At 35.6% G+C, this 22,422-nt stretch overlaps 1 protein-coding gene across 1 annotated transcript in view; it reads right to left on the bottom strand.

Annotated features, from left to right (window-relative positions):
* Positions 1 to 22,422, bottom strand: part of USH2A (usherin) — a gene marked incomplete at both ends in the record, with an annotated part of 509,528 nt that overhangs the window by 160,904 nt on the left and 326,202 nt on the right. Inside the window, 4 exons of the mRNA XM_083377756.1 lie at positions 4,196 to 4,359; positions 6,009 to 6,131; positions 9,790 to 10,124; positions 18,539 to 19,167. Coding sequence (XP_083233882.1) covers positions 4,196 to 4,359; positions 6,009 to 6,131; positions 9,790 to 10,124; positions 18,539 to 19,167 — 1,251 coding nt within the window. The remainder of the gene's footprint in view (positions 1 to 4,195; positions 4,360 to 6,008; positions 6,132 to 9,789; positions 10,125 to 18,538; positions 19,168 to 22,422) is intronic.

Genomic DNA, 22,422 nt, shown 5'->3' with positions numbered 1-22,422 from the left:
TCCAAGTATGTTAGAACTGCAAAGTTATATATGTAAAGATACTCATTAAGTGATAAATTCTGTACTGATGATATAAACATTTTATAGGAGAAATTGCTTTGTAGGTAAATCTTATTGTTCAGTATTTTCTGACTGTTCCTGATGGATCTCATTTCACCCGGATTGTCTGTTGATAAATTCTTTGAGCTCTTGTAAGCTTGTGATTGCATTATCTGGAATCTCACCACCTTTTCTTCTATCAGCCTCATTTCTCCAATATTGTCTTTGATTTTCCTGAGTCTTCTCCAATGAGTCTTCCCTTTGTGTTATGTGTCTAAAATATTTCAAGTTTAGCTTCATCATTAGTACTACCAATGAGTATTTTTTGATTTCCTTCATGTAATATTGAATGATTTATTCTTCTTGTAGTCCAAGGTATTTTCAATCATTTATCCAACAGCATATTTTAAGGGCATCAATTTAAATAGACTGGTACAAAATCTATTCCAGAGATAAGAGTATGAGGAAGGTTTTTTTCCCCTCCTTACAATACTATATACAAAGATATTTTGAACAATAAAGGCAGTGCCCCCAAAGTATTCTTCTTGGGTTTAGAAGAATGTTCTTGAAAATTATGCTATATGATCAGGAAGCTTTGCTTCCAGGGCCATTTTATGAAGGAAAAAATAAGATTTTTTGGCACATCCTTCACCATGTCCACATTTCAGTGCTTTGGAATTCAAGTACCACTAGATACACATATAATGGTAGTTAATATTAAACACACTGGAAAGATGGAGAATAAAAAAAAATCTATTTCATGCTGAATGTTGATTGCCAGATGATTATTAGACCCTGTCTTGAAAACCAGATTCAAGAATCAAGGGCTAGGATCATGTATGCATCATCTCTTTGGGTGCATTGTTCTGGGAAAATGAATATGATTTATTGATCTAATGATATCAGGGCAAAGACCCTGAGTTGGGCTTGGAAGCTAAGCAGTGCTGGGCTTTAGGTAAGAAAATCACTAGGAATTCTAGGGGTGTCAGTTAAGCTGAGCTGTTGGAAAACATTCTGGATGGTACTCGTAAGGAACAATTAGGGAATTCCAATTTGATGGGCTAGACTGAGAAGCTGGAAAATGTTCTGGCAGAAAGAAACTACTTCAGTATTCAGTACAGCAAGGCTGATTCAGTTACCGTGAATCAAGCCTGATTTGAGAGGATCTTTATCTCCTTTATGTGAAGATATCTGCACGTGAATAGGAGAAATAAACATCTTAAATTTCTAAGCTCAGAAGCATGTTTTAAGAGGTCTCAATGGGGAGATTGCAGAACTGCTGCTTTTAACACAACACATATCAGTTAATCATAGACAGCCTGTTTAGAACTTCAAATGAATGCTTTAAAAAGTCACAATCTCAAACTCAACAATCCATGAATTGATATTTCCAGATAGGTCATCAGAATAAAGCTTCTGTTTCCATTTTCTTTTATTTCTGTGGCTTAATTTTAGCAGACCCTTTGTTGTCCAAATTCCTGTACTATATTTCGCCCCTGAACCTACCAGCAACAAAGACATGAAGAAGGTTGTTTTCAACTGATTACTGGGATTGGAGGAGGGGTAGGGAAAATTTGTTCCAGAACTGTGACAAAATAAAAACATTTGGAGGCAGGGAGATTGCTTATTTGTTTGGAATAAGGCATATCAAGCAATGAAAGAATAAATAAAGGTTTGCTCTAATGACCCTCACTTGATGTTTAACCTTTGCAGTCATAAACAGGTATCTGGGAAATTTGTGCAGTAAGAATGAAAATGAAGCCAGATTGCATTACCTTTATCTAGATAGTCAGAGGTTTGAATTACTAAAGTAATGAAACTTCAGCAGCCTGCTTCAGATCTATTAGGTTTGTCAGTTTTTATAAGCATGCTTACTTCAGGCATCCAATTATAAATATAAATTTTAGTGGGGCCTCTATTTGCTGAGAGTCACTAGTAAGTGCTTACAGACAGATTTGCATGTACATGTTGAATAATTAACCTACTGCTTTGATGGACAGGTAATCTGGATTAAATGGATATGTTCCTCTCAAGATGACATAGCACAAATGTGTACATTTGCATATACAGAAAATCCATAACTCTTCTAGAAAGGATGATCAGACTGTACAGAAATGCTGGCATTTGAAAATAATATGACAACCTCAAAGAGGTTTGAATTGATGTACTGTCTGCTCAGAACTTTTTGTGTGGTTTCACATTGTGAAACACATCCAGAATCACAAGCAAATGTTGATCAACCAAAATCTTCTTAATTAATCAGCTCAGAAAGAATGTTGTAGAATAAGAAAAAATGGAGATTAAAAAAACCAGAATGCTCTTTGGGAAAGAGGCTACCATGTTTGGAAAATGTATTTCCCTTTCTCAAAATAACTGAATAACCTGGAAAAAAAAAAGAAATTCAAGACAGAGAAAATGTAATCCTTAGGACATCACACACTTAATTGGTGGAAGTTGCTACCACCAGGTACACTCTTGACCAGAAACTTGAATTTCTTTAAATGAAGATTTGATCAATTCTTGAGACTGAGAATCAATGGCAAATTGTAAGCATGGCTACAGATTATCCCAGGATTGAAGACAGTAAATATTTTTTTGCTGGTGGGTAGACATTGCTATTGTTCTTTTTGTGAGCTTCCCATTTGCTAAAATAAATTCTTCTTATAATCTTAATACTGTAGATTGTACCACATATTGTACACATGGTTCAATTTCCCCAAGGAAGAGTGAAGTTTTCTCTAATATATGGTTTCCCCTCTTCAATATATTATGATCACAACAAGAGGAACAATGATAAGAGAAATCAATTGCTGTGAAAGTTCCTAATACTAGCTGTGGAAGGAAGAATGAGTGGCAACTACTATGCTCCCTTACTCCCCCTTATCCCTTTAATGAACCTGTCCTTAACTCTTTTGGGAAAAGTTCATATAATCAGAACGAAGGTATGAAAAAAGACCAAATATCAGAAAGAGCTGATGAATTAGGTGGAAGAGCACCTAGTTGTAACAAGAGATGTACTCGGTGACAGGCCACCACAAAGGATATCACCCAAACTCCTGATTGTATCCCAAGTTTAAGAAAACTGACTGCTGTCCTGGCACTGACAAATTTACAACAGCCCAGAAGTCTTGGCATAAAGTCCATGGTATTATCAAGTGGCACAAACCCAATGCTGGCCTCTTTGAAACCCAGATGCTATTAAGAAACCTAGTTCCTGATAAGAAGCCAGGAACTTGCAAAACAAAATGGCAATGAAGGCAGGACAACATGGCAGATATGTGGATAATTCAGAACAACAGCTGCAGCCTCAAAAGGCCAGCCAATGTAGCTACAGATTGCCCTAGAGAAAATAAATTATTTGGACATTTTTGCGTCTGAGTGTAGACTTGGCTATGAAACTGAGTTTATATTGATCACTCTTGACCAGCAGCAAGACTGGGAGAAAGAAAGGGTGATACTTGGATGAGGTTTCCTGCTGACATAAAGTTAGGTATGATCATTATTGATATATTTCAACCCCAGGTCAGACAAGATATGTAGTCAAAATTCTGTACCACTGCTACAAAACTGTTAGGGTCTGGATGAGGATGAATAGATCTAGGGCAGGGCTTCCCAAACTGTAAAGTGCAGACAGAGTACAGAAAAATTTGGGGGAGGTGCAGATGGAATCCAGGGCAGATGTGCAGAACCTTTTAGATAAATTGTTACAATAAATCCTCCTTTCCAAATTTTTCTTTGTAGATTTGTGTTCATTTTGATGTTTGGATTTTTAGGGAAGGTTACACTAAAGTGAGGTGTGATGGCAAAAGGTTTAGGTACCCCTGATTCAGGGTCAATACTAGCAAAATTAAATAGCTTTGAAGTCAGAAGCCCTCTGATGATGGATATATTTCATCTTTGGTTCTGCATGGGATCATGCTTTTCCATGCAGCAATATTCATAAATTGGGGTTCTTTCTGGTTTCATAGCTTGGCTTTATCGATGCAGTGCCTCTAATAGAATTTCCACATCATGCTAGTTTGCAAAGCTTTTTCTTTAAAAAAAATCAGACATTGAGGGGTCAGCCATTAAGCAAAGAGAAACAACATCCTTTGTATCTAACTGAAAGCCAGTTATTTAATGTTAGATGATGGATATAATTAAGAAGAACACTTACTTGGAGTGGTCCATTTCACTTCTATAGTTGTATGGTTAAGAGGCTTTGCAGCAAGATTAGTGCCTTTCTCTGAAAATCCTGCTAATGTTGTAACAACCACTTCTTCACTGGACGTATAACCTACTTCATTATGTACTATCAGCTTATAGGTATATGTTGTATTCCTAAAGGATATGATTTATATCATTAAAAAAGGAAAAACCATTAGAAGTAATCAGTTTAAGTATTGAATTTACTTCAGATTCTAACCAAAAGTTAGATTAGAAGAAACATTCAGTAGAGCTACTGTTTGACTCAAAAATTGGTGAATATTTGACTCAAATAGTAGCTCTGCTGAATGTTTCTTTTCAATTCAAAAACAAAATTTGATAATGTCCTAAGATAATTATGGTAACTCCAACCCCATTTTTTTTAAAAAAGCAGGCTTAATTTATTATGTAATTTAACTTTTGTTCTTTTATCTTTATTTTCTTTGTAGTCTACCTAGCTCTCATTATTTCCAGAATGTATTTTTAACCTCTTAAAAAACTCTAGTTGAAGGCTCTAGTTCCCACTTACTTCAAAGTTAAATCCTGATTCATAAAATTAATTTATTCCCAACTCCAGATACTTCAAAAAGTATCCTGAACTCTGGTTTTCAAAAATTCCATGCCTTCAAGGAAATACATAGAACAATATTCAGACAAGGCAATTACAAGAAATTCATAAGATCAAGAAAAGTTCAGAACAATATTTCTTCTTTTGTCAACAAACCATAATGAAGCTAGCTTATTATGAACTTCTCTGTGAGGGACAGGTCAGAGATATGGTGCCAGGAAAGGAAGAGACAGTTATCCAAGCCACTGTGTTTTTTTTTGTTGGAAAATCTTTTTTACCAAAAGCTTAGATTCAACAACATTTATAGAATTCAGTCAAGGAACACAGAATGGACAATTACTGTTTTTACACATTGCCACAAAGTAATTTGATTTTGGCTTAGTAATATGTGAAACCATTTTTTATAATGAGTAAATCATTTTTTAAGGGTTGGAAATGTGATTTATCCAATGAACAATGATTAAACAAGCAGTTGTTTAGTAAAATACATGAACCCAGCCAACAGATTTGAGCATGCCCAGCATAAATAAAGACTCCAATACTATGGCTCTGAGGAGCGAAAGAAACTTTACAGATTATTGACTAAATGAGGATTTTTGGGTTATGCATAATAGGACCAGACCAGAAGGATATAAAGATGGCCTGGGGTTGATGATTTGTTATAGAATGGGATACCTTAGAATAGGACAAAGATAGGCAAGTGGAAGAAGGTTAGTAAAGAAACAAGGACAATAAAGCCCTAGTGTTTACTTTACTTAAACAAAAATGTCCTCATAAAAAAATGCCTCAGTTAAAAGAGTCCAAGGTTTCCTAGGTCAACACATCACAGATCTATACTGCAAATCTTCTCCATAAATATTTTTCAAGCCCATTAACAAGCTACCGTAGCAATAGAATAGAATTGGAAGGATGCTAGATGCTGTGTACTTTAATGAATCAAATAAAATCACTCACTCAATATTCCAGCAGTTCACATTTTACTTTTCTGAGAATTTTTTTTTAGACAAAGCAAAACAAAATTGCACAGAGGAGAAGCGTGGGTAACCAAACCAAACAAAAATGTGTTAATAAGGGCTCATGCCAAAAGAGATGACAGAAAATATTTCATTACATAATTAACATGTTTGCAACACGGAGATGCAAGAAACGCTTTGAACTATTAAATATGGGCTATACAAAATGCCAGCATTTGTTTTTATAGTTTTAGTAATCTTACCTGCTAAGACCCTTATCTTCATAAAACCACTGAGTTCCTGAGTAAATATTGTCCCAGAGATTTAAATCTTCAGGGGGATTTGATGCAAGTGGCTGCTGGATTTTACGTCTCAGGAGCTCATATCTAACACAAAAGACAAGCAGAATGGTGGGATTATCTTAACTAATGTTATGACAAAAAAAGGTTGCTTTTAAAAGTCACACGTTATTTTCTTTTTACAGCTGTAATCCTGTTTTTTTTAAAATATTTTAGAATTTGACACTTTCCATAACTTGTGTAATTAGTTTCAGAATGGATGAGGGTTTTTTAGCAGTTCTTTTATTAAGGAAAAAATATCTGAGTGTTTGATGAAATGTTTCCATACCTTTTTAGAATAATTTGACAGGCGTCTGAACAGGCAGACTTGCTTTATATAGAAAAAGAAAGAGAAACTATATGAAAATTTAACAAGTTCTCTTCCTAGCATCAACTGCATCTGCTGTGTAACTACACTGATTTGATTTGGCTTAATAATGAAGATTTAACCTTGAAATTTGTGAAATGATAACTAGGTCAGGATATTATGATAATCAGTCTTTATAACAGTTACTTTAAAAAAAACTGCTTTTCCTCAATTTTATTTGTAAATGTTTCAGAATTCTCTTTGCCCTGCATCCCATTTTTCTTTGGATGACTATTGTTCAGAAGTGAAATGACACTTCTGAACAAAAATGACACTTCCTATGAACAAGGAAGTGGCTTTAACAGACCTGAAAAGCTAAAAAATTACAGATGTGTGTCTATGTATATTTATATGAAAAGAAAGAAAACCAATGAGGTCTCAACACATTCAATGGTCCCAGAAAAACATAAAATTATTAGGAATGGAAAATAAAATGTAGCATTTCCTGTAGATTTCTGATTTAATCAAATAACATAATTAATTAATTTTAGAACTCAGTCTGCTTTGAGATGGAAGGATCAGTCTAATCCAAAACTGAATGATTTGCATCAGTTCATAATTAGGTCTGCTCTAACAGCAGACCAAATGTTAATCTCCTTAACATTTCCATATTTTATACTTGAGTTTAAAAAACCCTTACTTTTGAAAAAGTATTTTTGAGACAAGAGACTTTTTCCCCATGAAATTTCTCTCCTTTTAAAAAGAAAAGAAAGGAAGAAAAGAAAAGAAATTTGCTTCAAGTGACTAGAAATTCCAGCTGTCAAGCCATTTGGCTACTTATGACTTTGGGACCAACAAGAGACACTGCTTAGAGCAGGGGTGGGGAACTATGCTGGCTCAGGAATTCTGGGAGTTGAAGTCCACCAGTGATAAAGGGCCATCCCTAGGTTAGAGAAAAGATGGACACTCCTAGGCAACTTTTAAAAAAATGGATTTAAGGTTCCTGGGAGGAACAATACATCATCATGACCTTTGCTCCCAAGATATTTTAAGACCCATTTTGAACACAGAGTAGCTGCCATGTGAACAACCACAACTTTTAGATACTTTGAATATATATTTTAGTTAAAACAATGTCCTAAGATATATTTTTAATGACAGCCTTCAGAACACTTCACCAAATTTATCAAGTGAAGATTCCTTAGAAGAGTTACATTCTGAGGAGCATCACAATCTGAGAGTTGCAACATTACTGTACTTTTAATTCCTTGAGTTCATTTGCATCTTACCCTTTTGACATTTTTATGCATACTGAGGCATGGATATAAATTCACAAAAATATACTTTTGTTATAGCTGTACATATTATTCACCTTAGATTAACTGGTATATACATATATTTGGGGTTTAAAGTGTTTTGGTTGGGATGAACAGAAGAAAAGAAAACCGTACTTTCAAATTGTAAAATATTTTATACAGTATTTGTTTCTTTTTCTAAGCAATCTTTAATTCCTCAGATAATCAGATAAAGTAAATAAAAAATGTAATACCAGTCAAATATCCTGCTGTCTCTCTCGCATAAAAACTCTTCAGTATTTTCAATTTATCAATTAATCATCACATTTTTAATATACCCATTCAAAGAATAGAATAGAATAGAATAGAATAGAATAGAATAGAATAGAATAGAATAGAATAGAATAGAATAGAATAGAATAGAATAGAATAGAATAGAATAGAATAGAATAGAATAGTTTTATTTGGCCAAGTAAGGTTAAGCATAAGGAATTTGATGAAGAAACAGTCTCTATAGAGTGGGAGCTCTATTAATTTCTTCTGGCATCCCCTTCTGCCAAAATAGTTATTCCAGTTCATTATTTGTTTGACAGTGTTACAAACTGGCTTCCCTCCATGTGCTCAAAGTACCTTACATGAGATCCCTTTATCTTTTATCCTATTTTATCCTTGTAGTCTGGGAGGAATGTAGGGTTGGGAATGAATGCCTGGCTAAAATTGAGCTTCAATAACTAAAAAAGAATATGAATCAAGATCTTTTTATTTATAATCCAACTTCTTAATCCCTATGCCATACTAAGGGATCATCAAGAGAAAATTTATCAGTGCAAGTTAACATTATATTAATCTTCTCACCAATGTACAGTAAATCCATCTATAGTATCATCTGATTTTAGAGGAGAGCCCAGAAGGAATGCCTAATAATTAGTCTTTAGTAATTTGCTGGTTATGTATTAAGCAAAACCAATTAAGAACTCCCTCTTGCATCTGGATAATTTTAGATTGATAGTAGAATTGTCCAACCCATATTAAGGATGGTTCCTGGCTTCAGAAATAGAGGCAATTTTGATTCAATCTGAAAAATCCTATTTTTTTTTACTCTGAAGCATAAATTGGATGAAAACAGAGTATATTTTCCCATTATTTATAATGGAAAAATAGTATATAGCTCTATTTTTTTTATAAAGACAGTATGAATTTCAAAAGGAAGTTTTAAAAAGTGACCTAAATTTCATAAAGTAGGGAAGGGGGGAAGGAGGGGTTGAGTTACACACCTTTAAAATTTGTGTTAAATGCCTATAGGATTTTTACAATTTTCACCAGAATCTTTAAGAAAGGTAGGTACTTTTAAGAAATGAAATGTGCTAAATTTAATAATAATGGGTGCAAAGTTTTATTAAAATTAGGTAAATATAATGCTATTAAATATAACTTTTGGAGGTAGAATATGCAGTGAAAATGGATCTTCTAGCAAGGAGTATCTGTGGCAAATTTCAGGCAGATCAGTTGATGAGTTTTTCTGCAAAAGGAAAGGTTGCATCCTTTCTGAATGCAGTCAGGGATTGAGGGCAGGGATAAATATAAGAGATTAAGTCACTCATATTTCCATAAAAGCAAATAAAGTTCTTAAACCAATCAGGTAGATAAGAAGCCATAAACTTCTTATCTTTGAATGGAAGATGGAAAGCAGGAAATAAATGCTTAAATTAAGAGTGCCCTATCAATTTCTATGTCCCCTCCTCTCCCCAGATATTTTGACTGGCATAACTGATGGTTGTCTGATTATAAGGGTCATTCTCATTTGAGGGCAGACCTGTCAATCAAGAATACAGTTAAAGTTCTTTTTGGTACTTGAAAGAGACCCTGGAATGCATGGTAGAAGGAGAATTTTGTGACTGATTTCAATTTGGGAAAGGACATATGGGAAAAGTATATCCTGTCAAATGAACCAAAAACTAATTTGAATTGTCCCAATTCATTCTGAGTTTATGTTGAGTCCTAATAATTTCAGGCAGTTCCAGGTAGTCTAATTTGTTTTGATTAAAGAACATTTTTATACAAAATTAAGTTTTGGTAAAGTCTGCTATATTGTTCTTTGCATTACCTTATGTGATGTCCATTGGGTTTAGATGGTGGTTGCCAATACACAGTAATTACTGATTCATTAATTGGGGTCACAGTCACAGAACTAATATTTTGGGGAAATGTTGGAAGTGTAACCATATACGTAGGTAGACTCTTGGTGCACCCTCCAATGTAACTTTCACCTCCAACACAAGCTTCTATGATGACAGAGTAATTTGTGAAAGGGATCAGGTTGGTTACTATGTGGCTCATTGAAGTTGTCAAATTGTTACTTATAGTGATTCGAGGATCTGGCATGTGAATCTCATAGCTCAATATTTCTCCATTTAAAATGGAAGGAGATTCCCAGGAAACCTAAAACAATAAGAAATGGTTTAGTATGAAACATTAAGAATTCTACAAGGTTTTAAAAATAGTTCTAACAACATCATGCTATTTGAAAAGACAAATTCACTTTCAGAGTTTATACAAGCAACTATGAATCCAACATTCATAAATGTTTATCATAAGATCTCATATTGTATATGAACCATGACCTGATGTTCCAATAGTTCAGGGTTGAACTGTGGAGTTCTTAATGCTTTCTTAGCTTGATTGTTTACTTACACACATTTTATTGTCCAATTAGGTAACATCAGTGCATGAGAGTATGGGGTTTATCACCTGTTTATATGCTGTATAATATGCCACTTTAAAATCCATGACACTAATGATGTTATAGTCATGATGCAAACAACCAAGCTCCAAGAGGATCAAGAACTCCACATAGCCTAATGTGATTTGTCACGACTGTACTTTAATCATAATAATTATAAAAAAACATAATAATCATAATACTTTATTAGGTTTATGAAGATAAGCTAATTAACATTAAATATTAAAAATAAAACTAAAAAGATTCAGGATAGCATACACAGTTTAAAAGATCTGAAGAACCTACAACAAATACACAAATATCTGTATGTAGGGAAAAACACACAAACAAGAAAATTCCAGCCCCCATCATCAATTAAGTGGGACCACAAACCATCTCTGGCCTGTTTGAAAAGATTTTCTAAAGGGGATTTTCTAATGAGGAAATGATATTTCAAAGGCCACGACCTGGGGGGAAATGGTGTTCCAGATGATATGCCTATGAGATTCTATGCAATGGCAAAGTTTAATCAACAGGATTTAGAGTGTAGACAGCCTATCAGATCTTATAGAAGAGACAGAGAGAATTGAGGAAAGGCAATCCCATGAATAATCAGGCCCTGAAATCTATGAAAGGCTTTTTAAATGATAAACAGTACCTTGAATTGCACCCAGAAACCATTTGGTAACCATTGCAACTTGCAATGGGTCATTTTTAATTGATCTAGGTGGCAAGCTGTTCACCTGCAAAGCATGCCATTCAATTATGAGTATTTTTTATGTTGGAAAAGATAACAAACAGGTTTGTCCAGATATTTGGTATATATATATCTTTCCAGGCTTTTTCCCACCATCACAAGGTCCACCTGGGTCTTTCCCCTCCCACCTATCCCCATTGGGCCTGGGCTTCCTCCCCACACCCTACTGGATCTCTGAAGCTTTCTGCTGTGCTGCATGGTCCACTTTAGGGAAGGAGAATAGTTTGCTTTCTCATGTGGCCATGTGGTGTGATTTTGGAAGTGGTCGCCATTTTCTAAGCATTCACACTGAACTATGGTTGTGAAGAAAAAGGTGGTGCTTCTGGCATTGTGCCATGTAGTTGTGCAACAAAGCAATCCATTCTGCTTCCCTAACAGTGCTGCAGAAAGCTCTAATCTTTCCTCTCTACTCAAAAAGTGTTTTGTTTCTTCTCCTAACTATACTTATTGCATCATGATAATAGGATAATACAGATAAAAATATATGTATTGTATTGTAGGCATTGTATTATTTTTATTTTTCTTCTTGTTTTTTTTTAGAAATGACATTTTCCACTAAAAAGTAGTCATTCAGTCATAAAGATTTAGCTGTAACTTGGATATGATTTCAAACTATTCTTGATATACCTAGATTGGTAAATTATGTGCAACAATATTGTTTTCAGTCTCTTGGGATAGTGAGTGATTACCCACAAAACTTTTTGTTTGTTTGTTAGTTTTTTAATCTCATCCTCATGGACTTTGGCTGTATCTTTCTGATGTCAGTTCCTATTATTTTAGAAGGAATGATAATGATTGGCTAAAGCTCTGCATGATCCACTACTTTTCAATTTTTCTCACACTTAGCGTGGAAGTTATTTTTATGATGTATGAAAAGTCTTTAACACTTTTTCTATTAAGCCACTAACACTTTTTTCTGTTAAGCCACCTGTTTCAGTCAATTCCCATAGGAGTCATTTAAAGCAAAGTTTAATTAATCAGGCTGCTTGAATTTCTTGCAGCCATTTCACGTTTCTAGGGCAGATGCCCAAGATCTGATTAAGTAGCTGTTTCATTTCTATCAAAGAACAAGTGCTTGCAAGCCAGAAGAACTAGTTATAGAATTGGCACAAAAGCTATTTCATTATTAACATGGAGAAAACTACTGTGACTGTACTGAAATGGTAAGAAAATGTGATTAGCCCTTACTGCACAAACATAATAAAACAAAACATTTGCAGAGTTACTTATAGAATCATCCTTCTGGATGATTAGACCAGATATTAGACCAGATATGTTGGTCTGTGATGGTCACAGTCCTAAAAGCATTTCTACTTAACCAAGGGGATGTCTCAATTTCTCTCTCCCTTGCAATTTTGATGTCCCCACTATGCTGAACACATTCTCCTGTATTAAAGAAGCTTTCATTCCACTATTTAAATATCAAAGCACTTTAGTTTTTCTAGCACAGAATAGAAAGGGACAGCTATTTTCCCCACTGAACAACAATAAACTTATAAAACTTTCTTATAAACATAATCAAAACCTTTCAATTCAAGAAACATAATAACTCTATTGAAGAGAATATTAGAATTGTCCAATCTTTTTTTGAGTCAAGAACATTGCTGGTTGTTCTTTTCAACAATAAACAGTATAAAATAGTTCTGTCTTTGTGAACTGTCTCTCAAAAATCATTTCATATCAGAATAATCCTGCAGTCCCAGGACATGTTATGAATGCATCACAAGACATGCAAATATATGGGAAAGTCTAAAAATCGAACAAGAAGCTGGCAAATGCAACAAGCCTCTCTATTCTACCTTCACATTGTAGGTCGGTGAGATATTTACAAAAGCACAATAGCCTAAAGAAGGGGTCCTCAGTTGGCCTGGCTGAGAAATTCTAGGAGCTGAAGTCCACAAGTCATAAAAGGGCCAAGTTTGAAGACCCCCTAGCCTAAAGCTTTCAGCATTTTTCAAACCACCCAAAGTTCAGCCTCAACCAAAGAAACCTGTCGTCTAGAGATATAATTGTGCTAAGTTTTTTTAATTCTACACAGCATCAGATAATTCATATTGCTTTTATGATATATAAAAAGCAAAACTATATTGCTCTTTATATCAAGTTCTGTTCCAGTTCAAGTAAAGATTTGTACTCAAGGTTTAGGGACTGGTTGCTTTGACAATCACAAACTTCTATTAATTGATGTCCTTACTTTCATAAAAGAGTAATCTTCCCAACTATTCTTACAAGAATATGAGACTATTTTAAGTACTTATTGACCTATCCCTCAAGCAAGTGCTTATTTATCTTTTTTCCTATAAACCTCTTATTGATGATATTAACATGACAAGCATGTGGCATAAGAGAACTGACCCATTTATTTTAGCCTCTAAGCAGAACTAGAAAGTCATAAAGCTTTTGCAGTTTTGTAAACTAGAGCTCTGTAAATGATTTGAAGTCTTCTCTGTAGCTTTTCTACAGAGCTTCTGTCAAAACTGAAGCCATATTCTAACATAAATATTAAGGAATACATAGGGCCTTATTCTTTATAGCATCAACAAGTTTATAAGCAGGTAAAAGAGGATATTTTCCTTTTATTTTCAACTTATTTTTCTCTGTATATATCCAGCTATGCAGTCTCTTCCTTTCCATTTCATTTCATTATGTAGACTTTATTTCTGTTGACCTGTTAGGTCATAAGCAAGTATAGCTGGCCAAAAGCCTTGAGCATATGAGTATGATCCCTTGAATCAGAACAAAACTGAGACTGCTAACTGTGAAAGAGGAGCACTCTTGGTATTTTAGGGAGCTTTAATAAACAAGGAAAAACCACTACAAACTGTCTTCTAAATCAATCACTATGTCTCCCTCATTCAAGAGGGAAAATTATATATAGGGGAAAAAACAACATGTTTTTACATGGTTTAATTTTGGCCTTAGATTCTGTTGAACAAAATTTCACTCATGAAACTTTCTTCTATAACTATGGAACCTTTTCAGAGAGGACGAAGTCCTAAAGCAGCCTAATCTGTTTATTTTGCACAGAGAGGTATCTTCTCAAAATAAGGTTCGCATTGGTACAAGGGTCTGTTGTGACAAATGCTTAAATGGAAGAAGACAAATGAGAAACTATTAACAACCACTATGATACTCACTATAAAATATATATAACTGTCTCTGTGCTCTAGACTGTGAAGTCAAAAAACATCTATCTGAATTGTAGATTATGATCCTAAATCTTCAGTGAATGGGCCTTCCTTCTGTAGGAGACTGATTTGGAGTGATAAGTCCAGCTATATCTCAATTAGGGTGATAATCCCACAAAATGGTTGCATTATTTGAATTTGTACTATTCAAAGTGATTTCTATGGAAGTGTGGTAATTGCTATTACCTTGATTGATATAGGCAATGAAAATGTTTAACCACAAATGTTCATATGTACATTAATGAAATACTGAGTGCAGTCCTCAAGCCTTACAGTTAAAAGATGCTCAATTTATATCTTTGCAATACTTGTACATGTTTGCCAACCATAAAGATCTGGTGCAACTTTACCTTTTTCTTTTATTTCCCCTGCATATTTTATAATATTGTCTACTGCAGATTCAGGCCTTCCAACATCTCATCGTATTTTAGTGATACTATGACCATATTCATGACTTGAATTATATCATTTTTTTCTCTGATGTAATAATGAGCTTCTTCATTTCTGAGCTTATACTATTTTCCTCTGATGGAATCTTCCTTTACTCCATTTTAGACCCGTGAAGATTAGCAGCATCTAAAATCTCAACTGCAGTTGAACATGTACTAGCCTCAACTGTGCAATTAACTGAATTTTGTGTTGCATTAAACATGACTTGGTATCAATTTATAATTCACACTAAACTGAATATTGAATTATTCACTCATTAATCATGATATAACTGTATAAAGCTGTTGCCACTCTGAACATCTAGTATTTTTCCTCTACAACAGAGATGGTGACAGGACAATGATATGTGTTGCATCTTGTTGCTGCCTCTTTACTGTTTTCTTAATTTAAACACATATTTTTCTAATCACCTGGTTGCCATGCAATCCCAAGAAAAGCTGTGCATACTCCAAGTACAAATGCCACAGACCACTAACCAAATATTAAGAGTTCCATCCAGCTCCAAGTAAAGTATTCTATATATGTATTACAAACAATTCTGACATAATGATTGAACGTAATATTTACCATTGCAGCATAAATTTAGTTAATCTCGTTTAGAGCTAAGAGGATGTTTCAAGGCATTTGGATCAGTTTTCGCATTTAAAATTATTATTGCTCGCTAGGATGTCAAAGTACATTTTAAAAAAATCAGCGATTCATATTGCTGATCATATTCTCAAATGGTTTCTGAGCACTCTCTGTGTGTGTGCATGCACACACACACACACTTTTTCACACACACTACCACAGACACAGGGACTAAACAACACTACCACAGACACAGGGACAACAACAATTTTAGTAGTAACAGTGTCATGATTCTAGTGGATAATCTCTATCCTTACAGAAACATCCTTTGTTTTGTGCTCCAGTGAGCAAGCTACTGTACCAATATTTTTTGGCACTAGTACAAGACTGAATCCGTGGAAGCATGTGTATATTTACACAAAAGAGACTTCTAAGCTACAAAAATCCCTCTTGTTTAGTTACACTAATTTCCCCTGAATGAAGTTTGTATGTAAGCCAAAACAATAGTAGTTATCCTGTCCTCTAGAGTTCATTCCCAAATGAAAGATATGAATAATTAAAATTTTCCAATGCAGTCCTCTAAAATTGTTTTCTTAATGTATTGATTTATCAAAGATGAAAACAAAAAAACTATATTTAACATCTATATATTTCCTTGGTTAAAATTAAATATTCCCACAGTACTATTTAAAATATTTCATATGAGAAACATGAAATATGAACACAACACAAATATCTAAGATACTATCAAATATATTAAAATGGTAAGGATGGAGAGATAGACTGAATTTACCATATTTAGGATTAAATTATAACAATTAAAACAACAGGAAAGTAATCTGTTGAATTTAAGGAGATCTTACTGTACAACAAGGGAGCTGATGAAGAAAAGTTACAATAGGATGATGAATCAAATTCTAGCAAGGGTCATTATGTCCAGACTAATAAAATCTAATGGGCTTTCTCTGTTGAATTTAATACCAGCCTGAAACTGGAGAAACAGAAAACTTAAATTTTTAAGTAGAAAAATCTGTGGCACCACCTGTCTCAACACTGTCCAATCCAAGAACCAGTGTTTCCAGGAAAAGTACTGTTATAGATACTTCTTAAATATCAAAAGACTGATTTTGGGGCCACATGCAAGAGAGCTGTTTTCTGTATTGCTCCTAGGTGTAAGATGGAACCTTTCTAGAGTTTATTTATTTATTTAATTTATGATAACTTTTAAACTGCCTAATAGCTAATGAACTGAAGTAGGGAAAGTTCTTGAAAAAGTAGTGAGATTGCTGCTAAAGATGAAATTAACCCAATTCCTTGTAGCCAGGGTTAGCTATGATTATGGAATGAAAACACATTGCCCTGGTGAACAAATGACGCCTGAGTCTGGATGTCAGAAGTAAGCCTTCATCTGCCTTCAATACATCAATCTTGGCATCTTTATAAACTATCTCTGAACTCATGGGGACATGGGGAGTATGAAGTTGCAGTGGCTCCATTCCTTCCTAAGCAGACAATTCTAGTCAGTATGGTGGGGGAAGGAGAGGCTGACTCAGCAGTTGTTCTCATATGGTCATCTCTCTCTCCCCCCCCTCTCTCTGTCTCCCTCCCTCCCTCCCTCCCTCTCCTTCTCTCCCCCCCTAACATCTACATGAAGATGCTGGGTCAGGTTACTTATCAGTACAGGATGAGATATCTGTGAACTTCTGACATGCAAGGAGACATGTTTTGATCCCAGACCCATCAAAATGTATGACATGAAATATGAAAATGTGAACAATCATTGGAGATAGTAACCAATTAGTCTGAACAGAATAACAGAATAGCAGATGAAACTTCTATGGGAACAAGAAAGTCAATCGGATTACTTTGGTTGCAGATTGATGCAGAACAATTGACGAAGGTCAGTCATGGTGTAATGTGCAGCTTGACACAAAACAGATATAGTATGAAAGGCAGCAGCCCACATGGTTTTCTGCAGACTAGATGTGCACATGTGTCATTTCTCCTGCCAGAGCTGCATTGGCTGCCAATTCAAGGTTCTGGTTATTAATTTTAAAGCCCTTCATGGCTTGGAATCAGGATATTTAAAGGGCCGTCTTTTCCCAGTCATAGCTACCAACCCACCAGAGTAAGGAAGCAGGGAATGATATGGGTTCTTTCTCCTAAGGTGGTACTTTGAGCCCATCAAATGACTTATTAATTGTTGTTGCCGGAGGGGGAGGTAATTCCTATTTATAACAATAGCAATAGTACTTAGACTTACAGTATATACTGCTTCGTAGTGCTTTACAGCCCTCTCTAAGCGATTTACATAATCAGCATATTGCTCCCAACAATCTGGATCCTCATTTTACTGACCTCAGAAGGATGGAAGGCTGAGTCAGCCTTGAGCCAGTGAGGATTGAACTCCTGACAGTTGGCAGAGTTAGCCTGCAATACTGCATTCTAACCACTGTGTCACCATGGGTTATTGTTTTTAGATGAGATTTTAATGTTTGTAAGCTGCTCAGTTGTAAACTGAGAGTGAGTTGGGTGGTTATATAAATTTTCATAAATAAATAAAGTAAGTAAGTAAATAAATTGAGTAAGTAAGTAAAATTTAAAGTGCTCAAAGCATGGCAGCTACATTTAACGAATGGAGTCTCTAGAAGTTGCCTATGTGAAATCACCAGTTAATTAATATTAGGAAATAAACAAGGTGGGAAAAGCATGTAGAGTGTAAATTTTTTGAATATTTTCCAACGCTTTTACCTAATTTACTACTAATAAATTTGTTATGTGTACTGAAGCAGCGTATTGCATCTTTACATGTGTGCATTTTTCCACGTCCCCTCATGATAGTTTATCTAGCTTGTGTCTATGTGTGCTCTTTCTGGGACACATGACCAGCAGAAAAGAGGGATTTAAGAATTAATCAATTGACAGCATTACAACTCAGCACTTGATTGCCTCTCCCATAGGAGAATTTTTGGGACTGGGAGAATTTTTCTTGAAACATCTGGCTTATTTTCAACTCAACCTTCTTTTTTTGCCAGCTTCTTTCCTCTAACCAATTTGGTGTCATTCCATTCAGTTTTCAGAGGTTCATCCTTCTCACAGTTAGGCAGATTTCTGAGCCCCTTTTCATCATTCTAGTGATTGGGAAGAATAAAAATAAGACTAAACAAACCTGGGCAGTATATGGATCTAATGCTTGCACCTTAGGAGCCTGGATGTTTTCGGGTCTTGAGGGCCTGGTGATGACTTCTACCCAAGAACTGCTATTAATGCCACCTTGAAAAGTGCTTGCCAATATTCTGTATTCATATTTTTTCCAAGGGCTAAGACCAGCACTTTGATCTAGATAACTCTTGGAACAATTGGAAGGAAAAGAGGCTACTGTGGAAACTTGTTCTGTTCCTTTCACTCTCCTCTCTATCGTGAAGTTTTCAACCAGCCCATTTGGATGAAGAGGAGATTGCCATGACACGAGCACAGATGTTGGTGTGTCTGAGTATAATTCTGGAGCAGGGATGTCTTCAGGCACATCTGGAAGGGTTTGTATAGGTAGGCTCTCAGAGGAAAGAGAGCACCCTTTGGAAGTGCAGCCTTCTACTTGAAATTGGTAAACTGTATATGCTTGCAAGAAAGATGCAATATGTTTTGATCTAGCTCCTGGAATAGTATCACACAGTTGGTTGTTTTGATAGATGTTGTAGTGGGTGACAATGCCATTTGGCCTTGAAGGGGGCTGCCAGGAAATGGTTGTTTCTCTGGATTTCACTTCCAGGATTAGTGGTGGGTCAATAGGTCCTGGTTCTACAACAGAGGAAGGGTTGGGGGGAGAGAACAAGGTCATTGTTTCTAATGTGCAGCCATTCCCCCCTTTTTTGTATGAGTGGTATAATGCAAAAATGAAACTTTTTCACCTGAAAATACATTTGTTTCTTAAAGACAATATGAGCAATGGAGAGAAATCACCCACAAGTTCCTTTGCTGTAATGAATGCAATAAGGAACAAAGATTATGTAACTATTTATTCTTTGAAAGCTATCACTTAGGTCTCAGGTGAATTGAGAATCCCATTGGTCTCATTTTATAATAACATTATAACGTAATGTGATTTTTTTTTTAGTTTGGGCTTAATATGAAAGGTGAACCATCCTTTATGATTTAGAAGTATATAAACCAGCTCTATGGCTAATCCTGGCTTAACTCAACCATTATAGTCAGTGATTCTACAGAGTATTAACCCACTTTTACAATGATTTAGAGGAATACATTATGGATTCTGCTAGTGGAATGTATTCTTTAGGGACTCTACTCGGAACATTGCCACTGGCAGAAAGCAATTCTGATTTTCCATTGTAATTCCCAACTTCCATGACCAGATTTTAGGGAAAGATGGAGAACTGAAGGTACAAGTAATAGGTGGGTAAATATCTACTCCTCTCCCATTTAGTCAGTGAAAAACTTCCACTGAATCAAAAGTGTCCCATGGGTGAGAGGATCTGTCCAACCATTAGAAGCTTTTTGTTGAATACAGAACCTTCTAATTAAGAATCAATATTATAGTTCCTCCCTTAATTAAAACAAGGCACAAGATCAGGAACTCTGGTGTTCAATGTTGGTATGCTACTAACATGAAGTATAATGGAAAAAATAGTGTCAGAGAAGAACTATTTGTTTACCTTCTAGGGTTAGATTTCTAAAAGGCTAGTCTAAATGAAACATCTTTCCTAAATGAAAGTTTGGTATGAAGCAACAGGAAACTTCCCAGACCTTTTAATGTTAATACAGGGAGTGCAGAATTATTAGGCAAATGAGTATTTTGACCACATCATCCTCTTTATGCATGTTGTCTTACTCCAAGCTGTATAGGCTCGAAAGCCTACTACCAATTAAGCATATTAGGTGATGTGCATCTCTGTAATGAGAAGGGGTGTGGTCTAATGACATCAACACCCTGTATCAGGTGTGCATAATTATTAGGCAACTTCCTTTCCTTTGGCAAAATGGGTCAAAAGAAGGACTTGACAGGCTCAGAAAAGTCAAAAATAGTGAGATATCTTGCAGAGGGATGCAGCACTCTTAAAATTGCAAAGCTTCTGAAGCGTGATCATCGAACAATCAAGCGTTTCATTCAAAATAGTCAACAGGGTCGCAAGAAGCGTGTGGAGAAACCAAGGCGCAAAATAACTGCCCATGAACTGAGAAAAGTCAAGCGTGCAGCTGCCAAGATGCCACTTGCCACCAGTTTGGCCATATTTCAGAGCTGCAACATCACTGGAGTGCCCAAAAGCACAAGGTGTGCAATACTCAGAGACATGGCCAAGGTAAGAAAGGCTGAAAGACGACCACCACTGAACAAGACACACAAGCTGAAACGTCAAGACTGGGCCAAGAAATATCTCAAGACTGATTTTTCTAAGGTTTTATGGACTGATGAAATGAGAGTGAGTCTTGATGGGCCAGATGGATGGGCCCGTGGCTGGATTGGTAAAGGGCAGAGAGCTCCAGTCCGACTCAGACGCCAGCAAGGTGGAGGTGGAGTACTGGTTTGGGCTGGTATCATCAAAGATGAGCTTGTGGGGCCTTTTCGGGTTGAGGATGGAGTCAAGCTCAACTCCCAGTCCTACTGCCAGTTTTTGGAAGACACCTTCTTCAAGCAGTGGTACAGGAAGAAGTCTGCATCCTTCAAGAAAAACATGATTTTCATGCAGGACAATGCTCCATCACACGCGTCCAAGTACTCCACAGCGTGGCTGGCAAGAAAGGGTATAAAAGAAGGAAATCTAATGACATGGCCTCCTTGTTCACCTGATCTGAACCCCATTGAGAACCTGTGGTCCATCATCAAATGTGAGATTTACAAGGAGGGAAAACAGTACACCTCTCTGAACAGTGTCTGGGAGGCTGTGGTTGCTGCTGCACGCAATGTTGATGGTGAACAGATCAAAACACTGACAGAATCCATGGATGGCAGGCTTTTGAGTGTCCTTGCAAAGAAAGGTGGCTATATTGGTCACTGACTTGTTTTTGTTATGTTTTTGAATGTCAGAAATGTATATTTGTGAATGTTGAGATGTTATATTGGTTTCACTGGTAAAAATAAATAATTGAAATGGGTATATATTTGTTTTTTGTTAAGTTGCCTAATAATTATGCACAGTAATAGTCACCTGCACACACAGATATCCCCCTAAAATAGCTATAACTAAAAACAAACTAAAAACTACTTCCAAAAATATTCAGCATTGATATTAATGAGTTTTTTGGGTTCATTGAGAACATGGTTGTTGTTCAATAATAAAATTAATCCTCAAAAATACAACTTGCCTAATAATTCTGCACTCCCTGTAATATCTTACTATATTAGCATAAGCACCTTTCTTCTATCCATTGTTCTATGCAAACCTAGAAGGAGATGCAGAACTAGGCTAAAATACATGAAAGAACTTCTCTCAAGAGAATTTTCCTTGTGCTCCCCCATCCTGTTCCCTCAATTATATTAGAAGACCAGCCAAACCTTGGGAAAAGATGATGAGCAGAGGAGGCAAGGGAAAGGCTTACTTGCTATATCCACTTCATGGCCAAATGGACTTATCTGAATTAATTAATGAATTTTAAGAATTAATTAATTCATGATTTTAAGAAAAATATGAAACGGGCAAGAATCATTGTTTTAACTTTTGCCACTATTCTTTTAGAACACATTCTTAATTACTTTCAACATGCCATTGTAACAAGCCTGCGTGTTTCATAGCCCAGTAAAGCTATTCCTATGCTTGTTATATATGCAATATTTTTGCTCTCTTCTGTTTATCATTCTAATCCATTTTTTGCAATTTATCTACTCCCTGTTAATATTGTAGGTGATTTTTTACTGTGACTGTGACAGAAGCTGCCGATTTAGCTCTTTCACCTACTGATAAATAAACAATGCACAGATCTGACCTTTAGGTTAACAGGTTTTATGCTTGCTCCACTCAGCACTCTAACAGATTCAATTATCATAAAGGTTCAGGAGCTTCCATGAATACTGAAAAAGATGAACCATATGCCCGCATAGGT

The sequence above is a fragment of the Vipera ursinii genome (assembly GCF_947247035.1).
Source record: "Vipera ursinii genome assembly, chromosome: 1".
Lineage (NCBI taxonomy): Eukaryota > Metazoa > Chordata > Lepidosauria > Squamata > Viperidae > Vipera > Vipera ursinii.
Note: the sequence above shows the minus strand (reverse complement) of the source record. Positions and strands in the feature narration are given on the sequence as shown.